The sequence below is a fragment of the Poecilia mexicana genome, unplaced genomic scaffold (assembly GCF_051168715.1).
Source record: "Poecilia mexicana isolate PSO_F unplaced genomic scaffold, ASM5116871v1 scaffold_16, whole genome shotgun sequence".
NCBI lineage: Eukaryota > Metazoa > Chordata > Actinopteri > Cyprinodontiformes > Poeciliidae > Poecilia > Poecilia mexicana.
The window spans coordinates 3,168,508-3,194,653 of record NW_028263385.1 but is presented as its reverse complement, the minus strand read 5'-3'; the positions used below and the strand labels follow the sequence as shown (position 1 = coordinate 3,194,653).

The window sequence follows — 26,146 nt, the reverse complement described above, 5'->3', positions numbered from 1 at the left end:
TGTCAAGATCACCGCTCACAAGAAGTCAAGCACAGCAGCAACAACCTTGGACAACTGAAGTAAGGTGGAAATTAAGAAAGGACAGTGTTAAAGGTAGAATAAGAGTGGTTTAAGTGAAGTTTAAAGCCACAATAAGTTTCTCTAACACATTTGTCAAAGGGTTACTTACTTTCTACTAAACTTCAAAGTAATGCATTGTTGTTAAGTGTAAGAGTGTTGTGTATTCATCTTGAGATCAAACTAAGTGCGACGTTACCAGAGTTCTTTAAGTTGAAATACATTTGTTTTAAGTGTGAAGCTCATTACCGCTACAGTGTAAAGTAATTTTCAAGTCACATGAGTTAGACATTTGAACGAGTGTTTGCAATTTTGAGTGACATTTAACCAGACTTATAAGATGACTGACAAAGACCATAAGGAGCTCTCTGCTGTATCATGTACTGAAGTGGAAGAAAATGATGCTGAGCAAATCTCAGAACCACAGACTGTTCGAAGAAGTGAAAGAGTAAGAACATTAACCGAAAAAGGTAAAGAGCTTCAAGAAGAGAAACTTAAAACTCTTCAACACAGATATGCAGTCGGTTTTGAAAAATGGAGATATGAAGCAAGACTGAGCAAAGTAATACTAAGAAAAGAAGCTTCAGACAGTGAATTAAAGGAGCTCATTAATAATGTAAACATCACCTGCAGAGATATGCAAATCATTTATGAAGAAATACGACAAATACAAATGCCTGATGGAGACCTAAGGCGCAAAGTGGATGCATGTACATCACTTTCAGCATTCATTGTCAGAAGAGCTGAGAAACAACTGCAAGGAGACCTTGCAGAAGATGACAAAGAGCCATGGCCAGATTTTGGGTCATGTTTAGGATCTGAAAGTACGACATCAAGGTCAAAATCCAGAAGGTCTAAAAGTAGCTCAAGTAGTTCACAAACAACTAAGAGATTGGAAGCAGAGGCTGAAGCAGCTGCATCTCAAGAAATATTAACAGTTATGGAAGAGCAAGAAAAGGAAACTATTGAGTTACAAAAACTGGAACGTGAGAATTTGGAAAGGCAGCAAGCAATGGAAGAGCAGCGAAGAAAGATTAAACGCTTGGAAGAAATTAAAATTTTCAATGCTGCAAAAGCAAGAGTAAAGGTTTATGAAGAAGCTGAAAGTATTTCTGCAAGTCAGAGTTCATCACAGAGCATTAAAGCAGAAAGTGAAATCCAAGCAATTCCTGTCACAGCACACAGTTCTTCTCCAGCTCTAAATGTAACCCAATTCCATTACGCTACAAGCACTGGATCTGTGCTACAAATTCCTACAGTAGTAAACCAAACTCAACAAAGTCCTGGCGAACAACCTAAGGCTACCATGAGCCAAACACTTAAATCATCAAGTCCACCATTCATCCCTCAAGCTACACAAGTTTCCTTTGTTGCAGCTCAACAACAGTCAAATTATGAGCTAGTTGGAATCCTAGCAGAAGCAATAAGTGCTAATCGTCTACCAACTCCAGAACCTACATTGTTCACTGGTGACCCTTTAAAGTTCAAGGATTGGCAGTTGTCATTTGAAACCCTGATAGAAAGGAAAAATATTCCAAAGAATGAGAGACTCTATTACCTCAGAAAGTACCTTGGTGGACCCGCAAAGAAAGCAGTTGAAGGTTTTCTTCTTGTGGGAACAGATGAAGCATATGACTCAGCTTGGAAAGTGCTGGAAAAACGTTATGGAGATCTGTTCACCATAGGGAAATGTTTCAGAGACAAACTTCACAGTTGGCCTAAAATAAACTCCAAGGATGGAAGTGAGTTAAGAGAATTTGCTGACTTCCTGAAGAATTGTGAAGCTGCAATGTTACACATAAGGTCATTGGAGGTTCTTAATGATTGTATGGAAATCCAGAAGCTCTTGGTAAAACTCCCAGATTGGTTGACCACAAGATGGAACCGGACAGCCATGAAAATAAGAAAGGCTAGTGATGGAGAATATCCATCTTTTCACGTGTTTGCTGATTTTGTATCCACTGAAGCAGACTTAGCATGTGATCCCATAGCCTCAATGCAAGCTCTTAAAGGTTTGGAAATAAGTAAACCCAAACAATTACGCAACCAAGTCATTCAAGCAAAAACTCTAACAACAAACTCAAATCACACAAATAATGTATCATGTCTGTTCTGCAAAAGAAATGGTCACACACTTGATAAATGTTTCAAATTCACAGAAGCTCCACTCCAAGACCGTATCAAGTTTACACAAGCAGAAAGACTGTGTTTTGGGTGTTTAAAGAAAGGACATCATTCCAAGAAGTGTAACAAAAGGAGCACATGTGAAAAATGTCAAAAGAGACATCCAACCTGTCTGCACGATGACACATTCGTTGAACGTAAAAGGATAATACCTGCAGTGAGTGAAAGGTCTCAAGATGAGGACGAAGCTGATTCTAAGGAAGGAGACAAATCATCGATTGCGATCTCTAACAGAGTAGCTCAAGAAACTTCAAGCACATTGACTTCCTCTATACTACCTGTATGGGTTTCATCAAAGAACAACCCAGACAGAGAGGTTTTAGTTTATGCACTCCTTGATTCACAGAGTGATACTTCCTTCATCCTGGATGAAGTAGCCCAAGATCTTGACACAAATAAAAGTAAAGTCAATCTGCGCTTATCGACTATGTCTGCAAAGTCAACAGTTATACCATGTGACAAACTGGTAAACCTTCAAGTTAGAGGATATAAAGATGAAAAGAGAATCACGTTGCCACCAGTCTACACAAGAGAGTATATTCCTGTCAACAAGTCACATATACCAACGTCTGAAACCGCCTTAAAGTGGCCCCATCTGGAAAAGTTGGCAGAAAAGCTACCTCCACTGCTTGAATGCAAAGTTGGTCTACTTATTGGCTATAACTGTCAACAAGCTCTCCTACCACGTAAAGTTCTTGCAGGCAAAGAGAACCAACCTTACGCACAGTTAACCGATCTCGGCTGGAGCATAGTTGGTTGCTCGTCTCAAGTTCAAAATCACAATGATGCCATCGGCACAAGTCACAGAATCATTGTTCGTGAAGTATTTCCTGTTTCACAACCAGCAGTTGAACTCAAACAACGAGTACATTTCGTATGCAGAACTCAAGTAAAGGAAGTCAGTCCAACTGATGTGATAAAAGCTTTAGAATCTGATTTCTCTGAACATGCAACAGATGACAATCCAGTTTCACAAGAAGACATTTTGTTCATGTCAAAGGTTACTAAAGGCATAAAACAGAAGAAAGATGGTCACTACGAACTCCCGTTACCATTCAAAACAGATAGTCCGAATCTCCCAAATAATAAGCAAAGTGCTGAACACAGATTGTCTTCATTGGAACGTCGACTCAAAAGGGATGAGAAATACTATAAAGATTATGTCAAGTTCATGAATGATGTTATAACTCGCGGAGATGCAGAAAAGGTGCCAGAACAAGAACTGGACAACAAGACAGCATGGTACATCCCACACCATGGGGTTTACCACCCCCACAAACCTGAGAAAATCCGTGTGGTTTTTGATTGTTCTGCACGCTTCCAAGGAACATCTCTCAATGATCATCTTTTGACTGGACCGGATCTTACCAATACACTGATTGGAGTGTTATGCCGATTCAGAAAGGGCCCCGTCGCCATTATGTGTGATGTGGAAAGAATGTTCCACCAATTCCACGTCATTAAGGAGCATCAAGATTATTTAAGATTTCTTTGGTGGGACAAAGGTGATTTGAACTCCGAACCTTCCGTTTACAGGATGAAGGTGCATCTTTTCGGAGCAGCCTCATCTCCTGGATGTTGTAATTTTGGACTCAAACACATTGCATCGCAAGGAAGAAACAAGTTCAGTAAAGAAACTGTTGAGTTCATCCAAAGAGGGTTTTACGTCGACGATGGACTTGCTAGTGTAACATCAACAGCCAAAGCCATACAGCTGGTCAAAGAGTCCAGGGAACTTTGCAAAACAGGCAACCTACATTTACATAAGTTTGTGTCAAACAATAAAGAAGTGCTTGCAACAATCTCCCAAGAAGAACAAGCTGAATCCAAAAATCAGAACATGGCTTTTGGAGAACTCCACATTGAGCGTGCACTTGGAGTACAATGGTGTGTAGAAGTGGACGAATTTCAGTTCAGAGTTCAAGTGAAAGACAACCCATTGACCAGAAGAGGGGTACTCTCGACCGTTGCTTCTATCTATGACCCTCTTGGGTTTGTCGCTCCATTCACATTGATTGGAAAGCAAATACTCCAAACATTATGCAAAGACAAGGTTAACTGGGATGATGATCTTCCAGACCACATTCTGTCACGATGGGAAGCATGGTTGAGAGACTTGCCTAAGCTGGCAGCTCTGAAGATCCCACGAAGCTACTCACAAGACATCAACATCATAAAGTATGAATTGCATAACTTCTCGGATGCAAGTCTCAACGGTTATGGTGCATGTTCATACCTTAGAGCAATAAGCAAGGAAGGACAGATAAGCTGTTCACTTGTCATGGGAAAAGCGAGAGTTACGCCCATTAAACAAATTACCATCCCAAGGCTTGAACTGACGTCAGCTGTGACTTCAGTCCGCAACGCAGATGTAATCAAACAAGAATTGGAAATTGAAAATCTACTGGAATATTATTGGACAGATTCAGAAGTCGTACTGGCATACATAAGCAATGATGCTAAAAGGTTTCACACATTCGTTGCCAATCGGATTCAACGAATAAGACAAAGTACAAGTCCTGAAAAATGGCAGCATGTCAGCTCAGAAGAAAATCCGGCTGATCAGGCCTCTAGGGGTTTAACAGCTGAACAACTGAAAGAATCAAACTGGTTAAGGGGTCCAGATTTCCTTTGGAAACAAGATCTTCCAATCAAAGGGGAAATGGTGGGAGAAGTTGAAGAGACAGATCCTGAACTCCGTAAGGGTCATGCATACACCGTGCAGTCAAAAGAAATGAACCCTGTTCTAGAGCGTCTAAAGAAGTTCTCTGAATGGTTAAGAGCAGTAAAGGCTATTGCCAGACTCAAACGATGCATAAAAGAGTTTAAAGGCGTTCAAGAAAGAACAAACAAAACAACAGATCTGGAAGAGAGGAGAGACACAGAAGTGTTCATTATCAAGCTAGTGCAAAGAGAAGCTTTTACTGAGGAAATACAGAAAATCAGATCTCAGAAGGCAAATTCTCTGCACAAGCATAACAAACTGAAGAAACTAAATGCTTTCTTGGACAACTCTGATGTACTCAGGGTGGGAGGAAGATTGTCCCAATCAGCCTTACACCATCATGTCAAACATCCCGCAATTCTTCCCAAGGAGTCCAATGTATCAGCCCTCCTCATTAAACACTACCATGAACGTGTACATCATCAAGGAAGAGGCATGACTGTAAATGAATTGCGTGCAAATGGCATATGGATTTTAGGATGTGGAAGTATGGTTTCTTCGTACATTTACCATTGTGTTAAATGTAGAAAGTATAGAAGGGCTACAAATGTCCAACAGATGGCAGAGTTACCAGAAGTAAGAACAAAAACAGCACCTCCTTTCACCTATTGTGGTGTCGACTGTTTTGGTCCATTCATGGTAAAGGAAGGAAGAAAGGAAGTCAAAAGATATGGATTATTGTTCACATGCTTATGTTCACGAGCTGTGCATATTGAAACACTTGATGACTTATCAACTGATGCTTTCATGAACGCTCTTCGGGTGTTGATTGCCATAAGAGGTCCTGTTCGACAATTAAGATGTGACCAAGGAACAAACTTTATGGGAGCCAGAAGAGAGTTTTTGAAGCTAATAAAGGATATGGACCAAGAACCACAAAGAGCTATTGGTTGTGAGTTTGTGATGAACGTTCCATCAGCTAGCCACATGGGAGGCATCTGGGAACGCCAAATTCGAACAGCACGAAGCATACTAACAGCAATGTTAGATAAATTCTCAAACAGACTTGACACAACTAGTCTAAGAACACTTCTTTACGAGACAATGGCTATCATTAACAGCAGACCCTTAAGCGTGGAGTTTCTTAACGATCCCTTAAGTTCAGAGCCATTAACTCCCAATCACATATTAACGATGAAGTCTTCAGTTATTCTTCCCCCTCCAGGACAGTTTTGCAGAGAGGATTTGTACTTGAACAAAAGATGGAGACGAGTACAATTTCTAGCAAACGAGTTTTGGCAAAGATGGAAACGAGAATATCTGCTAAATCTCCAACAGCGACAAAAATGGCAGAAAGTCTCGCAGAACCTGCACATTAATGACATTGTGATCCTACAAGATGATAATGTGCCAAGATGTAAATGGAAACTAGCTCTAGTTGTAGAGACTCCAGAAAGCCCAGACGGCAAGGTCCGAAAGGTGAAACTAAAGACCAGTGAAACGACATTTGACAAAGGAAAACCACTGACAAGGTTCATATATTTAGAAAGACCTATTCACAAAGTAGTGACATTACTTGAGACTGATACAGAACAAAACAGCCTGTAATCTTGACACTCATTAGAAAATCACATTGAGAACCAAATAGTGATTTTGGTGGGAGTGTAAGTGTCACTAAAATGTTTTGTTATTAAAAAATGTATTTCTAACTGTTATGTATTTAAGTTGTTGATTCACGTCTTGAGATTTGTGTAATTTATTATTTTATTTCGTGTCAGAACTATGTTGTTGAAAGTTATCGCGAGATTTGTATATGTGATTTGTTCTGTGAGATTTGGATTAACAGAGAAGGAGCGAAACTTGGAGAGCGGTCTACGAAGTTTTAATCTGTTGAAGACCAACCTCCGAAGTGGCAGGCGGCCACGAGTTTTCACGGCATTTATTAAAAGAGCCTGTCAAAAAGAAAGCCGTGCCAGTGTTGTCACTTTGGAGCTACAAAAGTAATATTCTAATCACAATATATACACAATAATATGTCCATCTTACTTGTGAAATGTTGTCTGTGGAGCCCTCACATCAATAATCCATCGACCAGAACAACAATTATTGGATATGTAAAAATATATATTGTCTCTGCTGATAAATCTATAGTTTGGTTTCTGTCAGTTCTGTAAAGATACAAGAGAGAACAAAGCGAATTTCTCTTTTATATTGTCCAATAATTGAATTTTACTTAATTGTCGCTGTAGGAGCCATGGTTTAAAATTTAACAAACTTTGGTTCTTTATGCTTTATGAAATATTTCATCCCATTTGATGACTGATCTGAATATTTCCACGTTCTACGAACAAGTGATGCAATTAGTCCAGGCAAAAATGTAGAAAAACGGGTGACTGTATTATTTTTATCAACCGTCAGCTCGACGTAACACGCAGACTCGTTGCCATGGCAACCTATAAACAGCAGCCACAGAGCGAAGAGCAGATTACGTTCAAGAGCATCAGAAATTAACACAAAAACGCACGAAAAACACCAAACTTAACATTCTGTCTTGCAGATTTATGTTTCTGAATTTCCATTCTGTGATATTAGGAAGTGATCCTCTGAACACTGGCGGTGGTTGATTAGCCTCCTTAAACACCTGCACTTCTGATTATCTGTCAGAAAATGTATGTGTGTCGCCTTATTTTGTGTTAATTGAACCAAAATACTCCGAACTGCACAGCATTCATGTTAAGGTAGGGCTGCCACCTTTCAGAAATCAAAAATAAGGGACGCCCACCACGGCGTGTCATCCGACTCTCTGGGGTGGGACGTCCGCTGCAGTGATAGCTAATATTTTATGGCAATGTTTTTGTTTTTAAAATGTGATCCAGAGAGCAATCATTCATACATAGAGTACTCCAGAACTGTACTCCAATCAGAGCATATCTTAAACATGTTTAATTAAGCAAAGTGTAAAATGTATTTGGTGAACTGCTCAAGTGCTGAGTGACTGATCATAACACCTGATTTAATAATCACAATGTCCTCAGGCAGGGCTCCATAAGTATAAAAGTTATGTGAAAATTCTGGTAGTGTAAAGAGTTTGACTAAAACATTTATACAAGAGAGGAGTTGGGTTTGGAGGCTGGTTCTAGAGCAAATTTACCAGAGGGGTAGTCAGTGCTTTTTCATGGGGACACTTAAAAAAATTAAACATCAGAACAGAGGAATATTTATCATTTATCATATGAAATGAGCCAAAGAGACACTTGTGTCTCCAGAGATCCAGGCAGATGGAAAGTCTGATCCTGTACAGCAGCTAACAGTGTGGCTGTTCAATGTTAAAGTAAAATTGTGAAGGTTAAAAAAAATCCACCTCTGAATATTAACAAAATACATTTATTTAGTATAATTTCTTCTGTACCCCGTTGGCCCCCATCTAGATCCGCCCCTGGGCTGCAGGTCTGTGTCTGACATTAATAATGCATTAAATGACCACTGAACAATTAATATGTCAACATTTCTTAATAAAACAAAATAAAAGCCCTAACAAACCTTTTAAAGTAGGAAATATTTATGTATTTACTGTTAATCTCTCAGTATGATTTGTTCTTTAAATCACCATTTATATTATTTTGGCTGATACGACGATACAAGCAAATCAACTCATAACTGACTAAAAGCACAACAAGAAGCTGAATAATAAAATGTTCTGCACCGTATCAGCCTCAGGAGATGATTGAGGGATGAGGAGGTGCTGATGTCTGGTTCTTCAGGTTCTGATGGGTCTGCGGTTCCCCTCCTGATCCGTTCTGTCCATCATGCAGCAGCACCGCGTCACGACGGACACATTCATTTGTCTGTTTTTTTAAATGCCTGTATTCATCCTCACTAACATGTTCATTCAGATTATAAATTACAACGGTACAAATTTACCAAGAGTTTCTGTCATGAAGTGGTGAAAATGAACGCAGATGAAGATGGTGATGAAGAAGATTTAATTAAGAACAGCTCAGATAGTCCAGTTCAGGCGGCACGGCAGAAAACTTAGCAGCAGCTAAATACCGGTAGCAACTGAATACTAAAGACTGAAAACGAGAGGTGAGTGGACACAGGACTTCTCAGGACTTCACAGGACTTCTCAGGACTTCACAGGACTTCTCAGGACTTCTCAGGACTTCACAGAACTTCTCAGGACTTCACAGGACTTCTCAGGACTTCTCAGGACTTCACAGAACTTCTCAGGACTTCACAGGACTTCTCAGGACTTCTCAGGACTTCTCAGGACTTCACAGAACTTCTCAGGACTTCACAGGACTTCTCAGGACTTCACAGGACTTCTCAGGACTTCTCAGGACTTCTCAGTTCAGCTGTGCAACAATAGACAGAGACAACAGGTGACACGGATCAACAGGACAACACAGATCTAATTAAACACAGAAAACCTAAAATAAACTCAAATCAGTCTCCAAACAGCAACAATATGAGACCTGATCAAATATAGGGAAATGATCAATAATGATCAATAATGATATATAAAACATCAATTGAAATGTTAAGAACTCAAACTAAAGAAACTAAAATGTTAGATGCTGCTTACCGCTGCAGAGAGCTGCTGATAAATGGTTTTAGTGACAGTAAACGCTGTGGAAACGACGGGTCTCCAATCAAACCTGCTTAGAAAGGTGGATCAAACTGAAAACTGCACTTCCTGAATCTATTTCTAGAGATATGGTAACTTTTGGAGTGTTTTTGAAAAGCAAAATAATAAACTCTGTTGTAACATTTTGTCTGGTAAAATCCTTTCTTCATAAACACAGAGTGCTACGATCATCCCCAGTTTTTAACATTTTTCTATCTGAATTCCAGTTATATTTGAAATCTCTGAAATGTATTGAATCATATGAATACCTGATTGAAATATTAATGGAATTGCCCACCAACCCATGTTACTATTTTATTGATTTATACTTTCTTTATCGATATTACTTTGTATTTGCATTTCTAAATCTGCCTCTGCTATTCCCTCTACAGAGTTACACTGTTGTAATTGCCATACTTGTTTTGTTTAAATAAAGATATCTCTAATTTAGTTTTGTCTAGTCATGATTTGCTTTTAAGATATCTATAATTTAATTTTCACTAATCAAAACTACATATCTCCTGTCCTATTATGTTAAAACGGCTTGCCAAAGAGGAGCAGGAAGCTATGCTACCGAGCTATGCTAGCGCTTCTGCATGCTAATAGCATCAGGCTGGCATCTTTCTATATAGTTTAATTTATTCCAGATAATAGGCTTTCTGCATTATGAATCCTTATGAAGCCCTGGTCCTTAAATGATAATAGCAGTGTAATAATTCACGTAAGTCACGCTTGTCAGAAACACAAAATGCTGTTTTTATTTTATTTATCCTACCAGCCTCAACATGCTATCTATCAACACCCTGCGCTCTCCGTCCTTCGCCTCCCTTGGAAATGTAAGATAAAAAGTTTTGATTGGTAGTTCATGGGTCTGTACATCCCTGAATATAATCTCTGGTGCAGTCTGTATTACAGCGAATCTGAAGAAGCCTCTGACTGAAGACACTCTGATTTCTCAGACAGTCTCATGAAGAGGATGCTCAGGTTGTCTGTTAACCGTCTTCATTTTATGAAGAATCCTTCTTCTCACCATCGTCTCCAGAACAGAACCAGCCTTCTTTATCAGGCCACAGCTCTATCCAAACTACGTCAGTGACTTTGATTAGGACAGAGATTATCTTTGTGCAATTCAAGCTTGTTGCAGCTAATGACTTCACAAAAGTAAACTACGAACCAATGATCCTCAAATCCAGGCCTGGACGGCTGGAGTCCTGCAGCTGTAGACGAGTTTCTGCTTCAACACACCTGAGTCGAGTAATGAGGCCGTTACCATGGAGAACCGACGGCACCAAGGAAGTGATTCAGCTTTAGAGTCAGTGTGTTGGAGCAGGGACACATCTACAAGTCGCAGGATGCCGGGCCCCGAGTTCTGGAGTTTAGGAGCCCAGTGCTAGATGAGGAGTTAAAATAAAAGCTCAAAAGCTATGGAACTAGTTTCCATATCAGAAACTTATTAAAAACAGGAAGTCATTCTCATGACTCGGTAGATGTAGGTAATGCCTGGCAATCAATGAGCTTCAGAAGTAAAGAATTTTTAAGTGATTTTATTTCAGAAGAGAGACTGGAAGATGATGACAGGTGACCCTAACAAGTCCAAACCAGAACGTCGGGAGCTGAGAGCTATCACCAAGTCCTGGTGAAATATGGCAAGCAGTGTTGTGTTCAAGACCACCTAACCCGAGACCAAGACAAGACCAAGACCAGAGTGTATCGAGACCGAGTCAAGACCAAGACCGAGGGGAGTCGAGACCGAGTCAAGACCAAGACCGAGGGGAGTCGAGACCGAGTCAAGACCAAGACCGAGGGGAGTCGAGACCGAGTCAAGACCAAGACCGAGGGGAGTCGAGACCGAGTCAAGACCAAGACCAGCGCCCCACGCTACATGATACTATAAAATGTAAAATATGATCGAAATTGCTTCTCAAAATAATCTGAAAGATCCATATTACCATAAAACACCTAGATATTAAATACTTAATACATTTTACCAATATTAAATATTCCATTTATGTGCTAAAAAGTGTGATGGTCTCGTGCCATCCCTAAAAACATAACGCCCTGGGCATTTGCCCATATTGCTCATATAAGAATCCACCACTGTTGCACCATTAAACATAGCAATTGAGGCAATGCCCTGACGGTAAATAACACTCAACTACGAACACTGACCAAGGAGCAACAAGCAAGAAGTAACCAAACAGAAGGCGCTCATCGGGACTGTTTTCACTCTCTATCCCAGTACATGAAGCCTGGCAGTCTGACACCATGGCAGACATTACAGCTGCCACTTTGAACAAAAACAATCAAAGAGCAATGTGCATGCTCTGCGTGCTCTTTCATTCTTGTGTTTTAGTTATTTGTTAATTTAAATATCAACGTACATAATTAAATAAAATAATGATGCAGTGTACACAGAGCATTACAAGAACAAAGAACGGGTGTTCTGTCAGATCAGCATACGTTGTCAGATAGTCGTACGCTTAGCTCAGACATGCATACGCTGTCATTACCATATGATTTTATTTAATCAGCAACATAGAATCATGATGTTCAGGGGTGTCAAACTCCAGTCCTCAAGGGCCGCTGTCCTGCAGTGTTTAGATGTGCCACAGGTAAAAAACAGTGGAATGAAATGGCTTAATTACCTCCTCCCTGTGTAGATCGGTTCTCCTGAGCCTTGCTAATGACCTAATTATTCTTTTCAGGTGTGGTGCAGCAGAGGCACATCTAAAAGTTGCAGGACAGCGGCCCTTGAGGACTGGAGTTTGACACCCCTAATGTACATCATCATACACTTGGTTATTAACAGTTGTATGGCATCCAGCTGCAGCCAGACCTGCTTTAAATACACTTTGAAACCACGACAACACATGTATATCTATCTAGTTATCATATTATGTCATATTATAAACAATTTAATGACTTATTTTCGTCATAACTTGTTGCGTATACTGACAACTCCACTGACGGTCGGACTTAATGCGCATGCGCTGGCATGGTACTCACTGCATGTATGCTATTCTGACAGCGTATGGCTATGTGATAGAACAACGGCTATATCTGTCAGACACGTCATTACCATAAGATTTCATTTAATCAACAACATAGAATCATGACGTAGATCGTCATACTTTGTTATTAACAGTTGTATGGCATCCTGACTTAGCGGTTAAGTGAGTTTTACACGGGCGTGTGTTGTAGCTGACTCAAGCTGCAGCCAGACCTGCTTTAAATACACTTTGCAACCATGACAACACATGTATATCTATATAGTTATCATTGAAAACAATTTAATGACTTAAGTTCATCATAACTTGCTGCGTATGGTGAACTGACAACTCCTCTGACGGTCGGATTTCTTAATGCATGTATGCTAACCTGACAGCGTATGGCTATCTGATAGAACAACGGCTCTCAGTGACACTCCAGTCCTATCTAATAAGTAAAGAGACGAGCAGATGTATCGACTGTTTCTGAATGTCACCTCACTATATTGCAGACTTTTAGCGTTGTCCCATATATGCGACAAGTCAGTCAACACCTCCGCACAATAATTCAGGCAGTGAGTGATAACATTTTTCATCACAATGCTTATGTGTCTCTGTACAGCTAGCTTTGCTAACATCACGTTAACGGAGCTTACCTTCTTTGAGCTACTTTTCTAAGTGACGAAAATAGTTAGACGTTGTCCCCACCGTCTGTGAAAGCGAAGCGCTGCTGAGTTAGCTGAGGCCATCGGATTTCTTACTATTTATGCAGCGATATTATATTACTGACGATTAGACAGACATTTTCTGCCGCTGAGAGGAAACCACTGCGCATGTCCTGGAGCGCCGCGCGCGAGTGAAAGGTGGGGAGGGGAGGGGGAGTAACAGAAACACGTAGTTGCTTGGATTTTAATCGGTGCGTTTTGCATCCACTGAAAACAAAAATGTTAACAAATAAAGTGGACAGTATGCTGCACGTTTAGTGATATTTTCACAGTTGCGGTCTTGACTGGTCTTGAAATAAAATGCCGAGTCCTCAGCGTCCGAGACCGAGACAAGACCGAGACCAAATGCGGTCGAGTCCGAGACGAGACCGAGACCATCAAAAAATGGTCTTAAGACCGGTCTTAAAACCAAGACCAACTTCGAGTACCACAACACTGATGGCAAGCCGTTTTAACATAAATTCGGTTTTGTCTGACTATCTGGAATTACATTCCAGATATCTAAAAATGCATTTTAACTAGACAAAACTACATTTTGATTATCCGGAATGGTAATTTAAGATATCTGTATTTACATTCTGACTAGTAAGAATAATAATTCAATGTATCTTCAATTACATTTTGACTAGTCAAAATTCCTTTCAATATATCTCAAATGACGTCACTGGATCTGTCATTTGACGGGACAATATCCGTAATTACAACTTAAGATATCTTCAACACAATTCTGACTAGTCAAAATTACAAATTCAGATATCTGAATTAAGAATGACGTGAAGCCCCTTTGTGGTGTCCAAACAGTTGCCTGCAGAATTTTATATTTCCTGCACAAAATTGTCAGTAAATGCCACAAATTAGAAAGAGCTCGACAATGATGGAAATGCGGAGATAGCAAAACTTCATAAACTATAAGACTGCTTCTGATATCTGCAAAGAATTTCCTGTTTAATCATTTCCGACGAACCGAATGCTCTTAAAACAGCTTTGAAAAGCTAAAATTGCTTTTGTCAAACCATTTTCAAACATCTTTTTTCGTTTTCTCTATTTTTTATCATTTTATTAAACTTTCAAATTGCTACGTAAGCCAGGGACTAAATATATAATTACTAATAGGATCAAAGAATTTTTATTTAAGATTTTACATAGATATTATCCAGTTAAAAATAACATTTGTCGCTTTTCTCCAGATGTCAGCAACAACTGCTCTTTGTGTCAGTGTGAAGGCGAAAGTATTGAACATTTATTTCAATACTTTATTGAAATAACATTTCAATAAAGTATTGAACATTTATTTGTGGAACGTTCTCACACTACAATATTTTGGTCGGGTTTGCAAAAACTCCTTATAGAAAAAATTGGAAAAAATATTGTTTTATCAAATTTACATATTTTACTCATCTTTAACAATTCAACTTTTTCTTCAGATTAAATTTATATAGTGAATCTTATAATCCTTGAAAAATATTATGGCCACCAGATGAAATAGAGTGAAAAAAGGGTAAGGGTTAGGGGTTATTAGGGTTGCCCTATAATATTGCATATTAAGATAATCTGGATCAGTTGGATCTAGGCTGAAGGCTACGGAGGCCTCTAAGGGACATGGGGGTGTTTTTCTTTTGTCCTGACCCGTTCAGGTGTTATGACTGAACACTGTAAGCCTTTCTCACAGGGCCATCTTACTTTCTGCTATAATATGAGGCTGTCATCAGGTTTTTCCATGTTAATATCTCAATGTTAAATTTATTTATATAGCACTTTAAAAATTATGAAATATCTGAAGTTTTATCTTTTTCTTTAGGACAGAAATGAACCACAAACCTCTGATATAAACAGAAACTTTCCATAAGCAGGAAAGAATAAAAAATACATCCAAACTATCTGGACTATTTCTGAGTTATTATCGCGGGTAATAAATCATCTGACAGTTTAGTCTCTTGTTGGTCTGAACGGTTAAAGGGCCGTTTCCATCCCAACCTGCACTAACAATCCATTTTCTACCAGTTTTTTTGCACCAAAGATTTAATAAACACTGAGTTTCTTTAAATGTGTTTACATTTGAAATTCTAAATCGACATTTGTGACTCTATGTAAAATAGACCAGCAAATATTGCAGTAAACTTATTACGAGGGAACGCAACAGGAAATGTTTCCCATGTCCCCTGCAGGGCTCCGTAGAAAGCTTTACAGACCTCAGTTATATTTATCTATAAAGTCCATCCACCCATTTTCTTACCCCCTTGTCCCTTAGTGGGGTCTGGAGAGGCAGGGTCACCTGGGTCACCTGGACAGGTCGCCAGTCTGCCGCAGGGCAACACAGAGACAGACACAAACAACCATACACACACACTCACACACACACTCACACCTAATCTATAAAGTCCCTGTAGTTTAAAAATAATTCCGAAATATTGACTTTGTGTTTGTGGTTCTGACTCTGTGAGAAAGCTGATCCATGATTCTACCGAACCTCTTCCGGTTCCAGAGGAAACCAGAAATCCTGACAGGGATCTGATCTGAATCACGTTTTATCACAAACTGCTGCTGTTTTCATCTCTGCCACCGGATGGCGCTGTGCTCTGACCGCACCGTGCCCCGCGGACACCATGTAACCATGGGCAACCTCACTCGCGTGCACACGTCTCTCAGAACAAACTTTGGTTGTTCGTCCTTTCAAAATAAGAGGCTCTGGAACAGCGCGGGATCTCATTACTTTTTTAATGGGAATTCCTTGATTTTATATCGACGTGACGTCACAAGCTGGAGGAAGTTGTTTGCTGTTGATCAGTTACATGACTGAAATCCTGTCTATTGATTTTATTTCCCTCCCTGATCCAGGGAGCACGCGCTGCTAGAAGCGCTCATTACTGTTGATGAAACAGGTTCACTTCCGGTCTGAGGAGGCTGGGATCAGAACCAGTCCATGTTTGGACTCTTATTTTCCTAAAACTCGGAGGTCAGCACACTTCCTGTTATGTCTGGCTGTCGGGAGAGCGTGACACAGCCGCCACCCCCCGCCCCCTCCCAGACAGACGGTCTGCAGCATCACACGGAGACACACGCAGCTCAGCACAGCCCAGAGGAGCGCGCCGAGTCCCGGTGAGTGGCGCTGGCAGAGCCCGCTGAGGGCTGGAGGGGCTGGGGGACAACTGTTGATGCGGCGGGGACGGACGGACCGAATGAATATCTTTTTACCCATGTCTCTCCGGCTGTCCGGACTGTCTCTGTCCGTTCAGACTGTCTCTATGTGTCCAAACTGTCTCTATGTGTCCAAACTGTCTCTGTGTCCAGACTGTCTCTATGTGTCCAAACTGTCTCTGTGTCCAGACTGTCTCTATGTGTCCAAACTGTCTCTATGTGTCCAAACTGTCTCTGTGTCCAGACTGTCTCTATGTGTCCAGACTGTCTCTGTCCGTTCAGACTGTCTTTATGTGTCCAGACTGTCTCTATGTGTCCAGACTGTCTCTGTCCGTTCAGACTGTCTTTATGTGTCCAGACTGTCTCTATGTGTCCAAACTGTCTCTATGTGTCCAGACTGTCTCTATGTGTCCAGACTGTCTCTATGTGTCCAAACTGTCTCTATGTGTCCAAACTGTCTCTGTGTCCAGACTGTCTCTATGTGTCCAGACTGTCTCTGTCCGTTCAGACTGTCTTTATGTGTCCAGACTGTCTCTATGTGTCCAGACTGTCTCTGTCCGTTCAGACTGTCTTTATGTGTCCAGACTGTCTCTATGTGTCCAAACTGTCTCTATGTGTCCAGACTGTCTCTGTCCGTTCAGACTGTCTTTATGTGTCCAGACTGTCTCTATGTGTCCAAACTGTCTCTATGTGTCCAGACTGTCTCTGTCTGTCCAGACTGTCTGTCTGTCCAGACTGTCTCTGTCTCCACTGTAACCTGAGGTGTCAGGGAGACATCAGGTCATCAATAACTGTTGATCAGACTGATGAGGTCACTAATGGATGACATCACAGGATCAGATTCGGTTCCTCTGGATGCCAGGTGTCTTCCTGTCTGTCCAGTGTCTCTGTGAAGGGGACAATGAGGACGCTGATGTAACAGAGATGAAGCTTCAGCTCATCTGTTTCTGATCAACAGAGATCAATACCGTCATTAGCGGCTTCCTGCTGGCCCCCAGCTCCCAGGGGCCCTAGTGGCCCCAGGCTGTCTCCCTGCGTTGTCTCTCTGATCATTCCAGCCATGTCAACATCTGATGGAGTTACGCTTTGCATTGCATAGTTGATTCGTTGCAAACCAGTACATGCTAACACGCCTAATTCATAATGTTTGGTTTAAAAGTTGGTTCAGAATTTGAAAGCAGATTTTGCTTCGTGCTAATGTTGCATTAGCATAAAAAGTAGAACTTAAGAACTCTAGCAATATATTCGCCAACAGTTACGATGCTCCAAACAGTCCTTTGCAATATGAGTATTTTACATGCTGATATTGCGATGTATGTGCGATGCGTCATGTGACCAGTAGGGTCCAGCAGCTGTTCTCCAGCCTCCTGAAGGTCTGCATCAGGATCCGGAGGTTTTGTTGTTGTGATTCGGTCTGGGGTTCCACAAGGCTCTGATCCCGGTTCTTTGTTTCTTCAGGAACTTTTAGGGTAGTATCCAGATTATTTCCATCAAACGCGCCTGGATTGATGAAGACGATATTAATAATATTGAACAGAACAAACTTCTCTCCACTGTTGTCTCATAGCCCCGCCCCCTGCCCCTACACTGAGCGACCATGTCGGTGCTCGGCTCCGCCCCCAGCAGCACTGACGCCTGCCTCAGCATCGTCCACAGCCTGATGTGCCACCGGCAGGGCGGCGAGAACGAGGGCTTCGCCAAGCGCGCCATCGAGAGCCTGGTGAAGAAACTGAAGGAGAAGAAGGACGAGCTGGACTCGCTCATTACCGCCGTCACGTCCAACGGCGTCCAACCCAGCAAGTGCGTCACCATCCAGAGGACGCTGGATGGCCGGCTGCAGGTAGGACTGAAACCGCTGCAGCCAATCAGCAGCCAGATCTGCTGGCTGCTGATTGGCTGATCCAGGAGACAGGTAGTTTTAGTTTGAGCCAGCAGGGGGCTCTGGAGACGGTCACCCAGAGATCCTCACAGCAGCAGACCTCTCACTCTGATACAGAACACGTCTTTCTCTGCTGGTCCACCTTTAAATATCAACTGGGTCGGTTCTGTTGGGCCTCCGGGTCCGCCTCCTGGTTGTGACCCGGAGGCGGTTCTGACTCAGCCAGGTGCTCTGTCTGCACCTAATGATCATGTTGGGCTGCAGCAGACTGGGTGTGGCCCAGTCCAGCTGTCATTATCCCAGTAGAGACACACAGTAGCAGACCGGTTCTGGTCTGCAGCCTGACAGCCAGAACCGGCCCAGAACTTCTCCAGGTAGCTCTGGAACCAGAACCAGATGGTTCCAGGAAGCATCAAGTCTGGTTCTGGTCCAATCTGGAATTGGGCCTCAGATTAAAAGATTCTGGTCTGGTCTGAAGCGATTAACTGCTAATTGAAATAATCATTGACTAATTTAAAAATTGATTAATCATTAACTGGAGTACAAGAGGCCATTTACAGTCAAAATGAAAACTGAACAATAAATAAAGTTTTGCATTTCAGATAGAAAACCTTCTTAATCTGTAAATCTGTTCAACCAGAAATCTTCTAATGAATGAATGAATGAATGAATGAATGACCTTAAAATGGGACAATATACAACATACCTTATCCACTCAACCAGGGTTTGCTACAAATGCTAATTTCCACCTTTAGTCCTCAAAACATAGAGTAATATTAAAATTCAAAATGTTCACCTGCTTCACATTCTGTAAAATGATCTCCTGTTAAGAACCTTTATTGATTAACTGATTCTTGATTAATAATCAGTAAATAATCTCCAGATCATCTCTAACTTGAGCTGTTAACTGCTGAACGTTTGATCTATTATTTACAAAAGGAACTGAATTAATTGTTTACATTTTATGTATTTGTAATATTGTGCAAAAGAAGCTTAAATGGTCGAATAAAAAATCTGCAGAATGTGAAAAATAGCGTTGAGCTGCAGCTCCAGTTGGGATCGTTCCAGACTCCGGAGCGGATCAGAATTTCCCACTGATTCCTGGTTTCAGCTCCAACAAAACTACGGATGCAAAGAATCAATGAGCTTACAATAAATGGTTTGGTAGATTAAAATAGGTTCTAATCCAGTGTTTCTCTACCTCAAGCCCTCCTGTCCTGCATGTTTTAAGTGTTTCCCTTCTGCCACACCTGAATTGAATCTCTGGGTGATTAACAGGCTTCTGCAGTACTTGATGGTCATGCAATCATTTGGATCAGCTGTTCTGGAATAGAGGCTCATCTAAAACATGAAGAGCAGGGGGGCTGAGGACCAGGGTGGAGAAACACTGGTGTAATCAATAAACTAATAACATATGCTTAGACTTTCATTCACTGCTGTAGTTTGGCTTCCATCCAACGGAGGGCGCTGCTGGTCATCCTGAAGCAGGAACAAAGATGGCAGCACGGCCATTTCAGAATGGGAGAGAGAAATACAAATACAAAAACTGAACAAACTCCTGAAGTTTCACCCAAATGTTGCTGATTGATCCGAGCTGCTCTCTCAACCAGAAACCCAAATTCAATTCAAATTCTAAAAGGGAAATTAAATAAACTAAATTCATGTCTGTTCTGAACAGACAGAACAGAGTAAACATGACATAATGAAACATGATGGCAATAAGAACAAGAGATTTTACTTCTTGTTAAAATTATTAAAAAAAATTTAACCCTTTATGTAGGGCTGGATGATATGGCGAATCACGATAAAATAATTTCACATCAGTTGATATTGGTATTCATTGATTAGGTTTTTGTTTTAAACTGGTGCTGCTACGTTCCTGCTTTATGTCGACACCGATGAGGAAACCTGAAACTGTTGCTGCGTGAGTTACTCAACAAGTTGTTGCTAGGCAACCAAAGAGTGTGCAAGCTCATGTTACCCAGCTAGCTTAGCTGGGGTTTAGCAGCAAAAGCCTCTCCTCTGCCTACATCTCCCAGAATGCTGTGTGGTTCTGGATCAGAGCATCTACTGATATTGATCAGTAGTGCCTACTGATCAATATCAGTAGATATTGATCTACTGATATTGATCAATATCAGTAGATATTGATCTACTGATATTGATCAGTAGATACTCTGATCGTGATATAAATAGTTAATAATTTATTGTCTAGCTCTGCCATTACGGAAAGAACATCGTCTCGATACCAGAGGAAACTTCAAGAAAACGACCTTGACTGATACTCCAAGGATAAGGTCAATCAACTTTTGATTAACTCATTAATCAACAACTGCCATCCCTACAAAACGGATCACATTGAACCCATCTGGTCCAGAACCGTCCAAGGAAACGTTCTGGAGATGTTCCAGCAGAACCAGAACCAGCTAAAGAGACCAGGCTCCAGATGTGCTGCTGGTTCTGCTGGTCTCAGTTCTGGTCAGAGGCCCGGTGTTACCGGATCCTCAGAGACGCAGCAGCCTGGATCATCCTGAGGAGGAGGAGGAAGAGCGGCTGACTTGTTTTGTCTGAAACACAGGAAAGGGGCGGGACTAAGTGAAGCCAGACTGACTGGGAGAGAAAGAGAGTGTGTGTGTGTGTGTGTGTGTGTGTGTGTGTGTGTGTGTGTGTGTGTGTGTGTGTGCGTTTGTTTGTAATACCTTGTGGGGACGATGTTCCTGACATATACTACGTTGTGGGGACCAATTGCTCCTTGTGGGGACCGGAGCCTGGTCCCCACAAAGGGAAACCCTGTTTTTGGGTCAGGGGTCAGATTTAGGGCTAAGGTATGAATTGAGTTTTGGTTGGTTAGGGTTAGGAAAAGGGTAAAGGTCAGGTTTAGGCTGTAGAAATGAATGGAAGTCAATGGAAAGTCCCCACAAAGATAGCAACACAAACATGTGTGTGTGTGTGTGTGTGTGTGTGGGGGTGTGTGTGTGTGTGTGTGTGTGTGTGTGTGTGTCATACCACAGAGTTTCCACACTGGAAGAATCTCCGGCTGATTCAAGGTGAACTTTCCAAAGATCCTGATTCAGAATGAACCGGTTCTGGTTCCTGTCAGGGCCCGGTTAGCGAGCCTCCTGGGTCCAATCGGACCGTACAGAACCAGATAATCACGACTCTGATCCTGGAGTCTGGAGACGCTGAGTTTCCCTCCAGAGGATTTGCTTAGTCTGCAGCCGCCTGCCGCCCTTCACCTCTGACTAGAGACACGCTGCCACATGGCAACAAGCTGCTGCGACATGGCAACATGCGGCGACATGGCAACACGCTGCTGCCACATGACAACACGCTGCTGCCACATGGCAACATGCTGTGACATGGCAACACACTGCTGCAACATAGAAACACGCTGCAACATGTGTATTGCTATGCTGCCACATAGCAATACACTGCAACATGGCAACATGCTGCGACATGGCAACACACTGCTGCCACATAGCAACACACTGCAACATGCTGCTGCAACATGGCAACACGCTGCTGCCACTTGGCAACATGCTGCGACAAGCAACATGCTGCTGCGACATGGCAACATGCTGCTGCGACATGGCAACATGCGGCGACATGGCAACACGCTGCTGCCACATGATAACACGCTGCTGCCACATGGCAACATGCTGTGACATGGCAACACACTGCTGCAACATAGCAACACGCTGCAACATGTGTATTGCTATGCTGCCACATAGCAATACACTGCAACATGGCAACATGCTGCGACATGGCAACACACTGCTGCCACATGATAACACGCTGCTGCCACATGGCAACATGCTGCGACATGGCAACACACTGCTGCCACATGATAACATGCTGCTGCCACAAGACAACATGCTGCTGCCACATGGCAACATGCTGCGACATGGCAACATGCTCCCAGATAGCAACATGCTGCCACATGGCAACATCCTGCTGCCACATGGCAACACGTTGCGACATGGCAACATGCTCCCAGATAGCAACATGCTGCCACATGGCAACATCCTGCTGCCACATGGCAACACGTTGCGACATGGCAACATGCTCCCAGATAGCAACATGCTGCCACATGGCAACACGCTGCCACATAGCAACACGCTGCTGCAACATCGCATGATGACACTTTCCTCAGCTGGACTGGTCCCTCCAGATGGGTCGGTAGTGGGAGCAACAGCCTGAGGTCAGACACGATGTCCTGCCCTTTTCGTTTCTGTGGCAACAGTGTCTGTTCGATCAGCTTTGGTCTCTGAGGTGACGGCCAGGCCTGAATCATTGCTTTCTGACCTGTGGGTCTCACCTGCACAGGTAGCGGGCAGGAAGGGCTTCCCCCATGTGATTTACGCCCGACTATGGCGCTGGCCCGACCTGCACAAGAACGAGTTGAAGCACGCCAAGTTCTGCCGCTTCGCCTTTGACCTCAAGTATGACAGCGTGTGTGTGAACCCATACCACTACGAGAGGGTGGCGGCGCCCGCCTGCACAGGTAACGCACACCTGAATCAGAAGCAGAACTGGTTCTGGTCCAGAACGGAGCTGAGCCTGAGCAGCAGCCCCTGCAGCTGTCTGGATCAGAACCGGTTCTGACAGCCGTCGTCCTGCAGGTCCTCAGGCGGTGATCAAGGAGGAGTTCCTGCAGGACTGCCTGCAGCTGGACCTGCCCGCCTCCTCTGACCCGTATGCCCAGCCCCGCCCCCTCACCATGTATCCCAGCATGCCTCTTTCTCCGCCAGGTGAGCGCCCCCCCACCAACCTCCCGAGATGTCCACCCTCTGCTACCTGGCATCTCACTCTGATACGTCTCCTGCAGGACGGACGTCCATGATACCCGCTGCCCTGGGCGCCGCCGAGGCTGCAGAAGACACCGCCCTCCTGCAGGTGGCCCCGCCCCCTCAGCCAGAGGGCCGTATCTCACCCCCCCTGATCCCACAGGCCGCCACGCCGGCTTCTGCCCAGCAGAGCCCCGAGTACAGTGGGACGCCCACACCTGGTACACCTGCTCACCTGTGCTACTGCTCACCTATCCTGCCGGATGGGTCTCTCACTCTGATTTGTCTCTTCAGTCGGCTGGTCAGGTAACAGCCCTGCCCCCTACACACCTGCAGGACATCAGCACAGTGGGCGGAGCCACACTCAGCAGACGCCGCTACATCATCAGCATCAACACACACCCAACACTCACTTCTGTAAGACACCATGTGGACGAGGAAACTTTGAGGTAGTGGGTTGCAGTGGGGGACAGTGGAAGCTACTGAGAGGTAGTGGAGGGTACTGGGTAGAGCCGGGAGGCCTTGGGGGTTTTAGGTGGTACTGCGGTTGCTGGGTGCGACTGAGTGGTACTGGGTAGGATGATAGTGCTGAGTCAGTGTTTGTACCTCCAGGGTCGCAGCATCACAGCAGTCCTCCGTACCCACAACCGGTCTCCAACCATCCAGGTGAGACACCTAAAGAAAATGTGGCTCTATTCCAAACACCAACATGTCTCTGTGGATGTCCTCCTCTGTCTACCCGTCTCTCTGTGTCCGTTCTGCAGGTCCAGAGTTCTGGTGCTCCATCTCCTACTTCGAGCTGGATGTTCAGGTGGGGGAGATGTTCAAGGTCCAGTCCAGCTGTCCCCTGGTGACGGTGGACGGCTACGTGGATCCTTCAGGCGGGGATCGGTTCTGTCTAGGACAACTCAGCAATGTCCACCGGACTGCAGCTAGCCACCGCGCCAGGTTAAAGCGCTTCCACCAGGTCCAACCAGTCAGTTCAGCATAGATCAGTTCAGACCAGTTTGGATCAGACTGCTTGATCCAGTAAAAAACATTTCAGACCAGTTTAAGTAGGTAGCTACCAGCAGGGGCGCTGCATGCCAGAACTAACCCGTCTCTTCCTGCAGGCTCCATATTGGGCGGGGCGTCCAGCTCGAATGTCGTGGGGAAGGGGACGTCTGGATGCGTTGCCTTAGCGACCACTCCGTGTTCGTCCAGAGTTACTACCTGGACCGGGAGGCGGGCCGAGCGCCAGGTGACGGGGTTCACAAGATTTACCCTGGAGCTTACATCAAGGTCCATCACCAGTCACTTCCTATTTCACTTTCACCAGCGGTCATGTGTTTCTCCGCCTGCTCCCTGATTGGCTCGCTGTCACTCCATACTAAACAACAACCAACACTTGAACCCAAACTCATCTCACCTGTCTGTCCGTCTCACCTGTGTCCACAGGTGTTTGACCTACGCCAGTGTCACAGGCAGATGCAGCAGCAGGCGGCAGCGGCGCAGGCAGCAGCAGAGACGCAGGCGGCTGCGGTTGTTGGGGTGATGCCAGGACCTCACAGCGTGGGAGGAATCGCACCTGCACTCAGTGAGTGTCACCTGACTGCACCTGAACGCCTCATTAATAATGCGGCTCTAACTGGGCGTTTAGCAGGTTTCTGTGTGTCTGTGTGTAAGGGTGTGTTTGGCTCCGCCCACAGGTGTGTGCTCTGCAGCAGGTCCAGGTGTAGATGATCTGCGCAGGCTGTGCATCGTGAGGCTGAGCTTCGTCAAAGGCTGGGGGTGCGACTATCCGAGGCAGAGCATCAAGGACACCCCCTGCTGGATGGAGGTGCACCTGCACCGGGCGCTGCAGCTGCTCGACCAGGTGCTGCACACGCTGCCACTTCGAGAGCACACCCTCTGACCTGAACACACCTGACTACTGTCGTCCCCAACAACCTCCGTTCCTCTGAGAGACGTAGAGCTACGGCTTTGTTTCCATGGTAACAACATCCAAGGGTCAGTCCAGGCAGAGATCTGGGATCAGAATCAGGAAGACTGACTTCAGATCAGCTGAAACCAAAAACCAGAAGTTCATCTATTTATTTCTATTGATTATCTACCAAAGATTTGTTTCTAATTGATCATTTCCTGTTTAGGTTGTTTATTCAACCATGTTTTTTTTTCTTTTTACAGTTTTTTATCCCATTTTAAAGTGTTTTCTACAGAAAGCTTCTATAACTCTGTAGCTGCTGCTGTCTGTTCTCATTACAATAAACATTCCTGTCTTTCATTCTGCTGTTCTGTCTGAAGGTGGTGCTACAGACTCAAAATATACCTCAACATGCACTAATGTGCACAGTGCATCTTAGCACTACAAGCCAGAAGAAGCAATTATAATGAGCTTTAACACTTGGAATTCTTCAAAATTCAGAATGGCTGTGCATCTTGAGGCTGAGCCTTTAGAGGTCGTCGAACAAACACACCATGCTCATCATGGTGTGTTTGTTTTCCAAACTAATGGGAAAGCTGAAATTCCAACTGGGAAATCGAGAGGCTGCTGTGCAGCCCTGACTTCAGTATCCAACACGTCTGCCACCCAAAGTTAAATAATTAAAGTTGAAGATCTTAAATATTTATTAGCCATTCTGACACTTTTTGTATTATTTAGCACATAAAATGGAAAAAATACACCATTATGATCTTTAACAATTAGCAAATTGCTGTGGTTTTGAGGCTCAAATCCAAATTTCATTCCCAGATCCAAGACCTGGAATCCCAGATTGAAGAGAAATACAATGCTGGGTAGTATTTTAGCATCAGTAGCTATCCCATTAACACAATTTTGAAAGTACTGGATTGAATTCCCATTTTCTTCAGGTGGTTTCTGTCTTTTTGCTGCTCATTTTATTTCTTCTTTTGCTCATGTTTTGAAGCATGCTACTCAGTTTTAATTTGATCTTTGTATGTTTTACGTTTTTGATGGTGTAAATATTGTAACATTAAGTAGTGATCTAAATCGGTGTCACCATAAAATAGGAGGTCGTGGGTAGAGAAAGAGCAGACACTGAGAGGGAATAGCGTAGCTGTACAGACTTTTATTCAACCGTGTAACCGAACAGCCAAACTT

The 26,146-nt window shown here is 43.4% G+C and overlaps 2 protein-coding genes across 3 annotated transcripts; both read left to right on the top strand.

The window, feature by feature from the left end:
• LOC148154930 (uncharacterized) lies at positions 1–17,136 on the top strand. Its single transcript, XM_088013950.1, has 5 exons — positions 1–1,799; positions 16,534–16,599; positions 16,682–16,768; positions 16,851–17,011; positions 17,098–17,136. The coding sequence occupies exons 1-5, from the start codon at positions 398–400 to the stop codon at positions 17,134–17,136; spliced, it is 1,755 nt and encodes a 584-aa protein (XP_087870076.1). The 5' UTR covers positions 1–397.
• LOC106909302 (SMAD family member 4-like) lies at positions 14,916–25,309 on the top strand. 2 transcript variants are annotated; one of them, XM_014975648.2, is made up of 11 exons: positions 14,916–16,341; positions 17,948–18,220; positions 22,586–22,763; positions 22,882–23,010; positions 23,088–23,267; positions 23,341–23,463; positions 23,659–23,712; positions 23,811–23,994; positions 24,159–24,327; positions 24,484–24,622; positions 24,735–25,309. In XM_014975648.2, exons 2-11 carry the CDS (start codon positions 17,978–17,980, stop codon positions 24,938–24,940), a joined length of 1,605 nt encoding a protein of 534 aa, XP_014831134.2. In that variant the 5' UTR covers positions 14,916–16,341; positions 17,948–17,977; the 3' UTR covers positions 24,941–25,309. The 2 variants fall into 2 exon arrangements, with proteins under 2 accessions (XP_014831134.2, XP_087870084.1); XM_088013958.1 differs by lacking the exon at positions 14,916–16,341 and having other exon boundaries at positions 17,092–18,220.
• Positions 25,310–26,146: the final 837 nt, after the last annotated feature.

Coding starts and splice junctions, on each gene's coding strand:
- LOC148154930 (XM_088013950.1), top strand. CDS start 398: ATGACTGACAAAGACCATAAGGAGCTCTCTGCTGTATCATGTACTGAA. Junction 16,769..16,850: donor TGTGTCCAAACTGTCTCTAT/GTGTCCAGACTG, acceptor CTCTGTGTCCAG/ACTGTCTCTATGTGTCCAGA. Junction 17,012..17,097: donor TATGTGTCCAGACTGTCTCT/GTCCGTTCAGAC, acceptor CTGTCTGTCCAG/ACTGTCTGTCTGTCCAGACT.
- LOC106909302 (XM_014975648.2), top strand. CDS start 17,978: ATGTCGGTGCTCGGCTCCGCCCCCAGCAGCACTGACGCCTGCCTCAGC. Junction 23,011..23,087: donor CATGCCTCTTTCTCCGCCAG/GTGAGCGCCCCC, acceptor CGTCTCCTGCAG/GACGGACGTCCATGATACCC. Junction 23,995..24,158: donor GCAGCTAGCCACCGCGCCAG/GTTAAAGCGCTT, acceptor CTCTTCCTGCAG/GCTCCATATTGGGCGGGGCG.